We start from the raw sequence: 15538 nt of genomic DNA, 5'->3' as shown, positions 1-15538 counted from the left end.
TGCCTCCATCTGCCCAAATGTCTCCACCATTCCTGCTCCCTAAATTTGAGAAGGAAGAGACAATGGAGTAGATAGAGGAACTGCAGGGAAAGTCTAGTCCACCAGTCCTCCACACTTCCTCTTCAGCTGTATTCCCCTCTTTTGAAGTCTAGGAAGTCTGAGATGGCAGAGATGGCAACTGTTGCGCCATCAGTTAATGGAGACAGTGTTATTTGGCAGTGCGTCAGGTGGAATCTGGGCTAGACCTGGCTTGTGCAACCATGGGAGATTCATGATTTGTTTTGTTTAATTATTGAGAGCCGCATCCAAAAGTGTTCATTAGAGTTGCTATGACCCAATATCGTTCTTTTGGTAAATCTCATTCTATGAGAAAAAAAACTGAGAAATCTCCATGACCATGTTGACACAATGAAGCAAGGTACAGGAGTGTACCTTCTGTACTTTTATTCTGCATTAGGACTATTTTTTTTTTCTAATCTCCACCCCCTCAAAACAAAATACCTCCCTTTAAAGCAGTGGTTCTCCAACTTTTAGCACCAGGACATACTTTTTAGAATGAGAATTTGTCAGGACCCACTGGAAGTGATGAAATGATCAGAAGTGACATCATCAAGCAGAAAATTTTTTAACGATCCTAGGCTGCAATCCTACCCACACTTACCCAGGTGTAATTCCCATTTACTATCATTGTTAAAGCATATACATAGTAACCTGTTAAAAGTACAGAGCTGTAACATTTCTGCAAATGCAGTCACATACCATGGTAGCATCAAGTCTAATAGATTAAAAATAAAATATTGAAATGAATGGGGCTCACCTAGTGGGTCCCAACCCACAGTTTGAGAAACACTGATTTAAAGTATAGGTCTCTGGATTTGAATAGCTCCTCTCTGAAAAATGCAACAAACAGCTGTCAAAGAGAGACTTCTTTGTCACGCAAATAACACTTAAGCAACAGGTTTCCCTGAGGGTGGCTGCATTGATTTATTCAAATCACATGTGGGAATGAGTCTGAAATATAGGTGCATGTGCATAGATCTAATCAACTTTTGAGCAGGAGCCCATTTGAAATGTAGGTCATGGAAACACCATGCATTACTGGAAAGAGTATTTCACTGTAACTTTCTGGTATTCTCTTTTGCAAAGTAAGAGCAAGCATCTGCTTCATCAGGGTGGAAACAATTAAGCCGATATTAAATCCACATTTGTAACCAGAGAGCTGCTCTTGGCTTCGTCTGTTTATGTTGCTATTTGGGAGCTGCTTTGAAGTTCACTCAAATGTCACTGATGCGGCATTTTCACTTTACGATCAAAGCCTTGTTAGAGTGACATGTGTGCCATTCTGTGAGAACAAAGGGGCGTTTCTCCTGGCCCATACTTGGCCTCTGTGTACACTTTTGTTTATGTCTCAACCTCACCCACGTTGTACTAGGCAATCATATAAATCTTCAGCTTTATGCATTAGGTACATAATGCCAGACCTTTGCCGCTGAATAAGCACAGCCTTACCTGAAGTGCACAATTTTAAAAACATCTCTCTATATATATTTATATGTATTTGTGCGAGCCGTTGGGGATTTTAGCACTCAGGTAAGCCACTTATAGTTTGCTTTTTATTGATGCTGCTTACTCTGTTCAACTATATTTCCTTAAGTGCCTTTAAAATTAGTAGAGTATACAGGTGTGGAAGGGAGCCATAGAGATAAAGCCTTGATTGCACTACTATGTAGTCAGTTGTCATTTCATGTTTTTGTTGCAGTATCAGGACACGAAAAGAAGCAGTAAAGAAGCAGAGCTTTCATTGTCTGATTCTCTTTATCCGGTAAGTATAGCTCTCTTTCCCCTTATGAAGTAGTGTGCTATATCATGTTTAGAATGAAGGGGAGGGGGATAGATACAGACATGATCTCTTGTGCAAATGTAAAAAGTATTTCAAATGACAAATGGGCTAGTCCAACTGCGTCATTCAAAATTCTATGCTGTGCAGGTAGGTTTAGAACCAGGATGCAGATCAGGTATCCATTTCCTGCAATAAAAAAGGATACCTATTGTGGTTTGGCTCAAAGGCTTCTTTGCAAACATTACTGTACAAGAATGAAATGCTAAACTTTTAAAAGAAAAAAAGAAAATAACCTCAGGGATTAGTAACAGTCATATTTATTAGGTCAGTAATTCATCTAATTCAAAATATTGTTCAGCAGGAGATAAAGGCAGGTATTTAAAAAAAAACTCATCTTATAATTATCGGGTTTCTAACAAGGATTATAAGATATATTTTTTGGGGCCCAATCCTGTCCAACTTTCCAGCACCAATACATCTACAATGTAGTCCTGAGTTAAGGGAACAAATATTCCCTGGCTCCTGGGGAACTGAGCATGCTTAGTTCACTTAAAGTGTTTTTTTTTGGGGGGGGAGGGGAACTTGCTAGGGAGCCCTGCTAATATATAAAAAACCACAAAAAGAAACTGAGACACAACTGACATTTCCAAGATGGCCATTGTTGGGGGCATATTCAGTCCTTATCAGGCTGTTTGGTGGAGGAGACCTAAACTGTTTATTTACAAACTCACTGACTTCTGCATATCTAGGAAGCCGGCTAAGTATGTAGAAACTTCTTCCTTATTTTAGGGTAGCCCTTTTTTGCTTCCAGCCTACTCGACAGACTGGGATGGTTTATTTTCATTCCTCCTGCAAACATGGGTAAAATAGGATAGGATTTTTTGCAAATTAATTCAGTTCACAGAATATGAACTTGAAGCTCCCCAGTGACATTCACTGATTTCCTGATTTTTATCTATTTTTGGGAATTTTGGTGCAGAACCTATTCACAGCTCATTACCAATGCCTCCCTCAACTTTTTCGAGGAATATGGTCTCCTGTACAAGTTGCATTATGGGAGATAATACTTTGTGCTTCCCTTATGATGTAAATATTGTGGGAACGCAAAGGGACTTCATGCAAACATTCCAATGTGGCTACAAAAAACGACAATTTCTTAATGTCCACAGACTACATTATATGGTAAACTGACACAGTACATATGAGCCCTTGACGGCAGTGATTACATTTACAAGTGTGCTGGGAAAGGTTTTTTGAGGCTAGGCTACCTCCCTGGGTTTATTGAGGGCCATTTCTGAGATGGATTTTGCCTGCAGATCTGTTGTATTTGTACTAAAAATAGCAGGAAACTAGTTGAAGCATCATTAGAAGTTATGTGTGGCAAAGGTCAGGTTGCATAGTTTTGAGTGGTTAAAGTACTCAGTAGTGATTTGTGGAAGAGCATCTCTCTGAAGCAAGTTTTTTTTTTTTTTGTTCTTGGAAAACTGAGAAACATTTTCTTCAAATTTGCACCAAAAAAATAGGTCTGAACTGAACCCAATAACAATATTATGCTCCCCTCTGCCATTCTCCCTATATATATGTAAAATGACAAGAGAGCAGTGTATATAAAAAATTTTAAGAGTTTTGCAAATAGATTACTTGTATCCATAGCAAACAATAAGCCAACCATATCTTTATACCTACCATAAAACTGTTTGAGTTTATGTCATCATGAGCCATTTTGGTGTGGCCCTAAATCTTCTCTTCATTCTCAAATTCGCAATTCACTTTCATTGGAGGTCAGTCTAATAGCTGACCTCCAAATAATGAGTGTGATACAGCTTGGCAAAACAGACTGAAGAATGGGCACAAATAATTATTAGACCATAATTAGATTGCCATTCCCACAAAATGTTTGCATGGATGCTTCATATGAATAAGATCCTTATCAACAGGGATGTATACTAATAGGAAGTTAGAGTGCTTGAAGATGGAGTTGCTTTGTGTGCTCCATTGGGGGGTGGAAAGGTGGGGTAAAAATTCATCATCATCATCATCATCATCATCATCATCATCATCATCATCATCATTTTTCATCACAGAAACTTTGGCACTCTCTGTGCCAACCACTGTTAACTCAAATGGCAAACCAGTGATTAACAGGATCAGTATGGTGGCACAGTCCAAAAGGTTGACTGTTCTGGAAAAATCTTGTGATACTCAGTTATGGTTTACATTATCCCCTTCACCTCATCTTCCAGTTTAGCACCATAGCACTGAATGAACAATGTGGGGGGGGGGACTGCAGTCCAAGGGGATGCAACCAAGGGATACCTCAGTTTGCAGATTAGCGGTTGGATGGTTCGGAGAACAAGCCTCCAAGGAGCCTCAGCATCTTGAGCCTGGCAATTCCTCCTTTACTTCCTAATTTGAGGCTGGCAAACTATAGTGTTTCAATTCTTCCAATCAAATCAAATCCTGAATTTCACTGAGGCTCCTGAGGACCAGCCCAAACCATGGTTTTTTCTAGTTCAGACGAATGGCAAACCATGGTTTACTTCCAAGAAAAAGGAAAAAAATGGCCGCATGCAAGGGGAGGTGCGAGCGCACAAGCTCAAGGCTCAATGGAGACTGCTTTGGTAATGCATCCAGCACTTGTCATTATAGAAAGGTGTTTTGAACTAGATCTTGTAATTTGATCCATGTTAGTAAATGACCCTGTTACTGAACTGCAAGAAGATGTTTATTTCAGAATATGCTTGTTCTTTTTTTTTATTATAGTTTTTTCAAATTTGTTTTTACACTTTGTAATTGGAAAATCAAATGAAGACATTGCGGAGTAGGGGGAAGTTTCTTGAAGGTTTGTTCTTTGTAGTGCCAAACAAGCCTTTGTAGGCTTGGCTTTATATCATTGCTAGCCCAGTGAGTTCCCCCCAGTGATTTCCTTAAGTATCTTCTCTGTAGTTTTGGGTGCTTGCATTTTTAGAATTTTCTGAATATAGCAATTCTGCCCGGACAAAAGAAACAGAAAAATCAGGTGAATATTTTACAAATCTACCATTGATTTACAAGGGCTACCAGTGGTTACCATATGTAGCAATGTTGAGCAGGAGCTGTCGATCTTAATTGACTCTATGGATAGAAGATAATGGATATGAGGCGGACTTATTTGATGCATAGCTGAAAATCATCCAAAAAATTTGTTTAATTAGGCAGAAGACATTGGATTATAATAAGGTTTTTTTTGTCTTCAGGGCAGTTTTCGAAGAATAACCTGTGACCAAGAAGAACAAATTGTTGTCAGAATAATATGCGAACAGGTAATTTCATGAAGGTTTTTTTAATTCTAATATTAGCACACAACACCTTGGAATTATGTACATGTGTACGCATTTGAATGTTCAGTGGTTTAATTGCCTTTAAGTGGCTGGTCAGAATCGATACTGGTAAATCAATTGTCTTAACATTTATATTGTGCTTTAGGGTGCAATCCTAACCCTAACCCCTTATGTCAGTGCTTTCCAGCACTGGCATAGCGGTACCAAAGGGACATGTGCTGCATCCTGCAGTTGGGTGTCACTCATGGAGGCCTCCTCAAAGTAAGGGAATGTTTGTTTCCTTACCTCAGAGCTGCATTGCCCTTATGTCAGTGCTGGAAAGCACTGACATAAGGGGTTAGGATTGTGCCCTTAGAGTGTTAAAGGCACTCCACATAAATGGTTTCAACATAGGCCCAAGACATAGGCCCCTGGGAATACACCAGGTTCCACACACCCCCTTACACAGTAGTGCAGAAGCCACAACCTATTCTGTTCTTCCTTCTCCACCTACTGTCTGGATCTGAAAAAGAAGAGAGGATCAGACCAGAAAAGGAAGTATGGAGGAGAGGAAGTACTCTAGTCTATTGCCCTCCTCTCATCTGCTGTACTCCACACTTCCTCTTCTGCTCCATTTCGCTTCGTTTCATCTTGAGGAGTGGGAGGAAGAACAGCTGCACTACCAGGTAAGAGGTGTGGCATTTGGTGCACTGTCTGAGGCCCAAGAGGGTCTTGGGCTGGAGGAGGAGGAGATGCAGTGGTGGGGATGGGTCGACAAACAGTAGTTGGCTTCTCCCCATCAACCTGTCAATGGAGGTGAGCAATTCCGGCAGCCTCGTGGATAAGCCAGCTCTGCATGTTTATGTCTGTCTGTCTGTCTGTCTGTCTGTCTGTCTGTCTCTCTCTCTCTCTCTCTCTCTCTCTGTGTGTGTGTTTTGTAATCCTTGCATCAGTGTTCTCATTTAATTTAGAATGTAATGGTTCATCCTGATCACTGCAGTTGAAAGATGAAATAAAAATAAATACATAAATACAAAAGGAGTTCCACACAAAATGTTATGTCATTCTATGGCATCTCTCCAACCTTAATTCTCACCTCCCCCAGTTAAAGGCTCAAGCAGCCAGTTCCTTCCCAATTGTTTCATAGAACATTCCATGGCACTGGCGACCACTGAGCATGTCCAATCTGCTTGGGGGTGGGGGCGAGCTACCTTTCTTTATGTGCTTCTGCATAGTGAGATGTCCCATATGTAGAAACCACTACCTTATTTTGAAAGTGATCGCATTTTGCTGGCAGCCTGATAAGACACTCAACTGCTTAAGCTCCTATGACTATTTAGATGTTTTTACTCTTAGTACATGCACATACAATTCTCTCTCTCTCTCTCTCTCTCTCTCTCTCTCATCCTTGGAAAGTTCCCAGGTAAAGGGAACATAAGAGGCTGTTTCATCTTTGAGTAAAGGAGGGTAGCATTTGGCATGCCACCACAGGCACCAACCAGGTGGTCTTCAACTAGCCCTCCAGCCAACACATTACAATTCATTTATGGTACTCCACTCCTTCAACCTATGCTATAATACACCATGTAGGACAAGCAAATAACAGTACTTGTATTGGACAGCAATGGGGCAAGGTGGCGGGGAACAGGAGAGCAGGGTCCCTGCTAAGCTATGCGGTCATGCAACTGCACAGCTCACTGCCAAGCTCTGCACAACATGGAGCTCAGCAAGCTGGAAGTATGGAGATGATGCGTGACATCATCACCATCTGTGGCATCACTAGGGTTGCATCATCCGATGCGGGAAGCCAGTGCATCCCCCCCCATGATGGATCCCCTCCCATGCAGTGAGTGGAGGAGCACCCCAGGAGGTGGGTGTGGTGATGCACCATTGCCCCACCACACTGGTATTTTTGGCTATAACTTTTGATAGAATAGAGATATTTTAAAACAGTTTGTTTCACTGCATTCTGCATGAAATTATGTATCGACTGAAGTATAAAATGATGGTATTATTTGAAATTACCAAGATTTAAAAAAATTGTGGCCAGTAGTGGTGTCATCCCCTCCCTATGCTCATCTCCTGGTATTTCCCACACACCCCTAGCAATGCCACTGATCACCATCACAGTCCTGATGCACGGCAGGAAGAGAAGGGGTCTGCACACCTGCATAACAGGAGTGGGGAGGTCAAAAGGATATGGTGACTGTGTCAGGGAAAGGATGGAACAGAGCAGCAACAGAGGGAATAGGTTTGGGAGGGCAATGGGTTCGGTGACAGTGGTGGCTGCCAAATCCTAATCTCCTCCCTGGACCCAATCCCATGGTGTGGGTCTAAGCAGTCCTGTGGCTGCTATTTAGCTAGAGCAAGATGTGAGTAAACCCCCGGCACTATGGAGGTTTACCCCAGGTAAAGGGAACAATTGTTCCCTTACCCACAAGAGACAACCGCAACTCCCCTCTCCCCTCTCCTCCCTCCACAGGATGCAGCAGTTGCCATTTTGGCACTGATGCATCCGCAGTGGGGGGGGGGGGAAGAGTAGGATTGGGCTCTCAGGGCACAGTCTAGAGGGCGCCCTGGCCGTTCTTTGTGCCCATCAGCATCATGAAAATGCTGTAAAGCACTTCCGTGCTGATGTATGAGTTGGGAGGCAAGCCCACAAACATGCACTGACCTCTGGAGGCCGAATTGGGCCCCTTTTGCACCAGTGGATGGGTAAGTATGTGCAAGCCTTTCCAGGCTGGAGTAGGGGTCTTGGGGAGCATGGGAAGGGTAGGGAGGAAGCATTTCAGGGTGGGGGGAGGGTGGGACCATGGGTGGCCAGTGAGTGGGAGATGGGGCAAGGATCCAGCAGTAATGCCAGATCCTAGCCTTGTTCCTGGCAGCCTGGGCTAGCCCTGGGCTGCTCAGATTTGCGCCACCAATTTAGGTGGCGTGGATCTTGGTAGCCCTATTGGGGCTGCTGTAATGTTACCCAGGGTAAGGGGAAATACTTCCCCTTACCCCGGCTGGCCTGCAGTGAGCCCCAAACTTGTGCTGGATATAGTTCAGGCCTACCAGCCTGTCTGTTCAAGTGCAAGTTGGGATTGCACTGTCAGTCCCCTACTGAAGTACAGATTAGGTTCCAGGGATCTGTACTTAAGCTAAAACATACTTAAGCTGAAACATTCATTCTTGCCAGCCCAGCAGTTATTGCACCTATGCGAAGGATTACTGTGCCTGTGCAAAAGCTCCAGCACTGCTGTCTTTAATGCAAATGTCCATTTACTGAGACACCCATGACTTGGGAGCCAGTATATAAGATTCCTTTTGTCCATGGTGTCCAGTGTACATGAATAAGATTATAAACCAAAGAGGTCTAAGTCCCAAGTAGTAATAGGTCCCAAAGACCTAGTCTCCAAGAAGCAGGAGATTTATCTTTTTATTATCTCAAATTTTAGAATTTATGGACAGTTCTTTAAAAATAAAATAATCTTGGGATCTTTTTATGGAGTTTCTGGTTTTTGAGTTAAGGAACAAACTGAAGTCACTGAGAGGGCAGGTTAAGGCCTGAATGATTTCTGGAGGAAGTTTTGCTTTGTTTCTCTACTCTTTACAAAATGTAAAAGATTGGGTGTATATGTCCTAAACCTCTCTTCCTCCATGAATTTGTCTAATCCTCTTTTAAACCCACCTGAACTAAGCTATGCTAAGCTGGTGTGTTTTTCCTGTTTGGATAGACCTTTTGATAAGGTCATTCTTATGTTCTTATATGATGTTCTTTACCAGGTAAGTGTGATTGTCTGAGTCTTAGAAAGAATTTGAATAACTTCTTGAGGTTATTCCTTTGCTGTGTAATCTGCTTTGAGAACTTCCTTTGGTTTAAAATATATATACCTGTAAAAATTCCTTAAAATAATAATAATAGTAAATATTGCTCATCTCCAGAGGCAGAGATGGGCAAGTTGAGTTGAGTCACAAGTCCCCCCTGCGACTTGACTTGAAAACGAGTCCTAACAGGTGGACTTTCCGAGTTGCCCAGCGCGTTTTCATGACTTGAAAAGACTCAAGTCATGAGTCTTTACATTTAAAAAGCTAGCCGCGGCTCTGCGAAAAAACAAAGCTGCTGCCGGGTGGTGTGTGTGTGTCAGAGTTCTCTTTAACCACTCCCTTGATGTCCCCACCCCATCTGTAAACAAGGTGGGAGGAGTGGGGCGGACTTTGTGAGAGTGGGGACAGAAGCGGCAAGAGGGAGGAGAGTCACGTGCAGCAGCTGGGAGGCTTGCCAGATCCAATCCTGATCCAATCCTGATCCAATCCTCTTTACTTCCCAGCTTCCCTGCAGCATACTGTATAGTCTCCAGAACTTCCTCTGTGTTTTCCTAGCTGCTTCTGCTTTCCTGAGGTCACTGTCCCCTTTATTCCCCCAGCTCTTGTCCCTTTCTCCCAAGCCTCTCATTGTAACACCCAGTATTCCTGTCTCAGGCCCTTATAATAGCTGCATGTAGTTCAAGTTCAGCATTACTTGATTGACCTTTCTTTGTGGCTAGCGGTTACAGAATTTGTGAACATTCTGTGACATCACTGCAAGTCAGCCAATAGCTCAAGACGGCCTATAAATGTGTACAAAGACTGATGGTGCATCACTTTCTAGTGATGTGCTTATATCAGTTATAGAGATTCTCTCAAACTGTTTTGTAAATCATTAATTTTATCTGTCTCGATTCCAGCTCTCTAAGTATAGCACAGAGCCAGTACGTCAAGCGTCACATCATTAACAGTCATAATAAAAAGTCATCAGTCTAGTCTCGCGAAATCAGATGCAAAGCTCTCCAACCAACTTTACCAAATCAGTATAAAAATAGCGATAGAAATTCAGGTTTGATGAGTTTATTTTGTCAACAAAGAACAGTACCGGATGAACAAGCATATCTGGTTATGATTCTCTAAAAACAACTAATCACTGTGGAGAGTTCATCACCCTCCCTGGTCAAACTTGCTTCTGGAGACGAATTTTTATGTGCAGGGAACAATCAAGACCCAGGGGACATTTGTTTTTCCATGTTTGAGGAAGGAGAAATTGCCATGACTTTCTGCCTGTTTGAAAAGTAGCATATTCCCCCTGTGGCACTGTGTTTCCATATAAAGACCTTATGCTGCCCCATTTTCAGGTGACACTGGAAATAACAGTGTCTCTGACACCTAATGTGTAAGATAACACATCTGTTTCAAGTGTGTGGTGCCATAAACTGACTCTGTTGTAATGGAAAATGCTTGGTCAGTGTGTGAACTTACAAAAGTTATCTATTTCTTTTTTTTTTTTCTGTTTCCAAAATAGAAAACAATGATCGGTAAAGGAGAGCTGCTAGTTTGGCCAACATGTCATATTATAATAATGATTTAACAATATCTGTTTCCTTATGTAACACAAGTTATGTGATGTATTAGGAAGAATGTCCTTGGGGTGAAGGGCTTCTATGTTATAAAAGTACTTTGTACTTTGATATTCGCTATTCAGCTATGTTCATGACATATTTCTTGGGGATATTCCAGGCCCTAAAGAGGCCAACACATGTGAGTTCCCTTCAGAGATGGCCAACTCGTGAAACTGACTACGGGTGATGAGGCCTCAGGCAACAGAATGGTGGAGGCATCCACTGAATGACTCCATCCCATGTCCACCACCTCACCAATTTCTTCAGTTCCTTAAATTTGAAAAGGAAGGGCAGAATGGGCAGAAGAAGTGTGGGGGAGGGAAGAGTTACGGATATTCTAGCCTACCACTCAATCTCCTCAATACTTCTTCTTTGGCTCTTCTTCCTTTTTGAATCCAAGGAGCAGGAGGAGTGGCAGCAGCTGGTATGCCACCTGGTAAGGAGGGCAGCAAATCCTTGTCCTTCTCCCATTCCATGAATTCAAAAAGGAAGAGGGGAATGGACCAATACAGGAAGCAAGAATGGGAGGAGAGGAGAGGAGAGTGATGGGCTAGAGCAGGGGTGCCCAAACCCTGGCCCTGGGGCCACTTGTGGCCCTCAAGGCATCTCAATGCGGTCCTCAGGGAGCCCCCAGTCTCCAATGAGCCTCTGGCCCTCCAGAGATTTGTTGGAGCCCACACTGGCCAGACGCAACTGCTGTCAGTGTGAGGGCGATTGTTTTACCTCTCATGTGAGCTGTGGGATGAGGGCTCTCTCCACTGCTTGTTGTTTCACGTCTGTGATGCAGCAGCAGCAGCAAAGGAAAGGCCAGCCTTGCTTTGTGCAAGGCCTTTTATAGGCCTTGAGCTATTGCAAGACCTTCATTCATTCATATAAATTCATCTTTAATATATTCATTTATGTAAATTTATGCAAATTTATTCAAATTTTAAATGTAAATTAATTCTTTTTTCCCCACCCCCCCGGCCCCCGACACAGTGTCAGAGAGACGATGTAGCCCTCCTGCCAAAAACTTTGGGCACCCCTGGGCTAGAGTGTCAACCTTTGTTTTGTAATCTAGGAAACTGGGAGCAGACGATGGTGGAAGCAAGTGGGTGGGCTGTCAATCCACCACCTCAGGTATCTGCCTCTCTGTCAACTTCATAGATGAGCCAGTGTTGGCAAGCCCCTTTCACAGACTTTAAGACACACAACCCCACGCAAAAAGAGCCAGAGAAGTCAGCATAGTTTTCCCCAGCAGCACTTTTCTAGTGTAAAGCTTGTGTTGTGGACAGTAGTAGATCTTGTCCAATGCTTGCATGCTCCAGAAAATTCTGGAGACTGTGCAAGGGGATGGTGATGATGGTTGTACAATTGATACCAGCCGGAGCAGATGGTAAGTGTCTTTTCTTTGCCGCAATTAAAGAAAATTAGCAGAATTTTCTTTTGTGTAATGTGAGGGGGAGTGAGGTGTGAACAAACACTGGAGTGAGAGATTCTTTCCCATTATTGCATTTGATTCATGCAGAAAGAACAGGCTACAATAAAATGTGTCCTTGTATTTCTTTTCCCTTTAGATCATGAAGAACCCTGTGGCAGCAGTTACAGCTCTTTCTGTCTGAATGGTGGGATTTGTTATCTGATACCTACAGTTTCCAATCCTTTTTGCAGGTAAACCAAATGTTAGCAATCAAAATATCAGTTTGCCCTTCAGGTGTATTTGTTTACTAAAGGTCGAAGGAGTAGGCTAGGTCAGCAAAATGGCTGCTTTAAGAAAACCGATGATTTGGTGTGAGAGAATGAGTGCAGGATATGAAGGTTTAAAATAAATAATTGGACTATGTTATGGGCTTTGTTTATCACATTTACTAGGTGAAACAAATTTTATCCAGTATAAGAAATGCATGCTCTTAGTCCATGAAACTTCCCCGTTCACCAAATGATAATTTGTGAGCTCATAGTTCTAAGGACATGGGGGCAGAATGAAACTGATTGGCAGGAGATTTAGGATGGAAGAAAAGGTAGCACCTCCTTCCATGTTGCATAGTCTGGAGAACTCATTGCCACAAGATGAGGTGATGGTCACTAATTTGGATGGTTTTAAACTGTGGTTGGCCAAAGTAATGAAGGTCAGATCTGTCATTGGCTCCCAGTCATGATGGCTGGACAGTGCCTCCAGATTTGGTGGCGGTATGCTTCTGAATACCAATGGCAAGAGAGAAGTATGCTTTTTTTCTCCTGCTTGTAGCCTTCCCAAAGGCAGCTGGTGGGCCACTGTGTGAAACAGGATGCTGGTCTCGATGGGCCTTTAGCCAGATCCAGTAAGGCTTTTTTTTATGCTCTTAGGATATAGCCAACCATTTCTCAAACTGTGGGTCAGGACCCACTAGGTGAGTCACGAGGCAATTTCAGGTGGATCGCATAGCACCCAGCTCAGGTGCCATTGAAAATACAGAGCTGAAAATATAGGGTACAGAGCTGCTGGGTAGGGCGGCCTCTGGGAGAGAGGCCTTGGTGCTTTGCCCTGGATAGGTGGGACGATGGGATGCTAGAAAAGGGGAAGTGCTGTGTGGTTGGAAAAAGATGCAAGTCTGCGTTCTGCTTTGACTTCCAAGCTGGAATGTTTAAGTTCTGAGCTATGCAAAATAACAGCACGAGTGTGTTGTGCAGTGGGATCTTTGGCAGATTGTGGCTTAGGTTTGAAGCCTAAATTGATGATGTCACTTCCAGCCATGACATCATCATTGTGGCGCAAGGCCAACTCTTAAGTGAGCCTAGGATTCTGATCTGATTTGCTTTTGCATCTTTCCTGCCATACTTAAAACTCCACCCACCTGCTTCCCTAGCACTGGCACAGTCCATCCACCATAAAAGTTACACCACAAGTAGCCTTCCACTGATGCAAGGCCTTTTGCATTGGCATAATTTGTTCTACCAAGGTAGCACTGCATTCTGCCAGTGCAGGAGGATTTCATAGCTGTCCTCTCCTTCCTTGTGAGTGTTACTTGTGGACAGGACCACTGCGCAAATTGAAGTATTCTTTTCTAGCACGTTCTCATTCCAAGCATGCGCCTTCTCCAGCAAGAAGGCTAATTATAAATGGGAAAGGTTCTGTTTATACCCTGCTATCTTGGTAATCAGTAGCAATAGGAACAGCAATAATGGAAGGAAGTTCACTGCTGCTTAGTGGAATAACAGAAGGCCTGAATTATGGAATGCCTACTTAGACATTACCCCCACCCCCGCTCCTTCTGGTTGGCAGGGATTTAACAGTAACCCTGGGCAGGGCCAGCCTTGCTATGCAGCACCTTGAAACAGTTGGGCACGCAGGCGCCCTCAAGGGGGTGGTGAACGAACAAGCCCCCAGCCCAAGGGTGTCGGACAAAAGGGTCACAGGCCAGATGCAGCCTCCCATCACCACAATCAGCTGCTGAGCTGTGTTGAGGTGTCACTGCTGAAAGGGCAGTCCACATGATAATTGGGCTCTTCCATAACTTGAAAACATGGTCAAGATTTGTACATTTTCATTTGCAGCTAATGAGATGCTAAGTGAGGAAAAAAGTGCTTGTTTCTGGTTGTGGCCTGATTAATGACATCACTTCCTGCTTCACGACATCACTTTTGGCTCTTAGTAGGCATCATGAATGCTATTCGGGCCACTGCAGGAAACGTGTTTGACACCTCTGTCCCAGCCCATCTGTCCAACATCCTCTCCAAACTGCCAGTCCTCTGAGGGCTCTGGTCCTCTTCCAATGTGAGGATGGGAAATTCAAAGAGGATTGCATCTGCGGCACCCTCTAGCAAAAAAAAACCAAAACACAAAAACTTAACTACTTGGCTCCAAATTTCTGATCCCCACCTACTTGGGGCTTACAAAGCACCCAGTCAAGCAGGGAAAGGTGATTTGAAGCCCACCCACCCCTTTCCTTTCCTTACAATGAGCATAGCAGGCCAGCCTTTCTGCTCTGTGCTCTGTTTGCAGTGAGCAGGAGCAGAGGATGCTGGTGCCTTACCTGCCCTTTCCCCTTATCCATGGGGTGTGTGCACGTGCATGAGTGTCTGCATGGGCTGGGACAGAGGGGTCAGACCCGTTTCATAAAGTGGCCCGAATATCATTCATGATGCCTGCTAAGGGCCAAAAGTTATGTCATGAAGCAGGATGTGATGTCATTAATAAGGCCATGACCAGGGACAAGCACTTTTTTCTCACTTAGCAAGTCATTGAAAGCAGAGGCGTCATTCAGGGTGGCAGCGGACACACAGGCACATGCTGCCCTGGCTCTCTGCCTTCAGTCCTTCCCAAATGACTATTGAAGTGGTGGCTGGGTGTGCAGGGATCTGCGGGGTGTGTAGAGATCCCTTCCAGAACACGAAACGGCATTCCATATGCCCCTTCCCCTTCCTAGAGGCACATCTGCCGCCAGCTTCACTGCTGCTGCTCCACTGGCTCTCTGAATTTGAAAAGGAAGAGAACGGAGTGGAAGAAGGAGGGGTGGAGAGTGATAAACTAGAGCAGGGGTGTCCAAACTTTTTGGCAGGAGGGCCACATCACCTCTCTGACACTGTGTCGGGGGCCAGGAATAAAAAGAATTAACATTTCAAATTTGAATAAATTTACATAAATGAATACATTAGAGATGGAACTTATATGAATGAATGAAGGTCTCACAATAGCTCAAGGCCTATAAAAGGCCTTGCAAAAAGCAAGGCCCGCCTTTCCTTCGCTGCCACTGCTGCATCACATACATGACACAACAAGCATTGGAGGGAGCCCTTGTCCCACAGCTCATGTGAGAGGTCTAACAGTTTCCCTCTTTCTGTGAGCAGTTGTGCTGGGCCAGCACGGGCTCCAGCAAGTCTCTGGAGGGCCAGAGTCTCATTGGAGACTGAGGGCTTCCTGCAGGCCAGATTGGGAGTCCTCGAGGGCCGCAAGTGGCCCCCGGGCTGGGGTTTGGGCACCCCTGTGCCAGAGCATCGGAAGCCTAAAGATGGAGTGTGGGATTCTA

General features: G+C 43.9%; 1 protein-coding gene across 1 annotated transcript in view; it reads left to right on the top strand.

Annotated features, from left to right (window-relative positions):
* Nucleotides 1–15538, top strand: part of NRG4 (neuregulin 4) — a 40947-nt gene that overhangs the window by 14222 nt on the left and 11187 nt on the right. The window contains exons 3-5 of the mRNA XM_066635470.1: nt 1760–1822; nt 5077–5142; nt 12110–12203. Of these exons, the coding sequence (XP_066491567.1) occupies nt 5133–5142; nt 12110–12203 (104 nt within the window). The 5' untranslated portion in view covers nt 1760–1822; nt 5077–5132. The remainder of the gene's footprint in view (nt 1–1759; nt 1823–5076; nt 5143–12109; nt 12204–15538) is intronic.

Source organism: Tiliqua scincoides, chromosome 8 (assembly GCF_035046505.1).
Source record: "Tiliqua scincoides isolate rTilSci1 chromosome 8, rTilSci1.hap2, whole genome shotgun sequence".
NCBI lineage: Eukaryota > Metazoa > Chordata > Lepidosauria > Squamata > Scincidae > Tiliqua > Tiliqua scincoides.
This window is presented reverse-complemented; position numbering and strand designations above follow the sequence as displayed.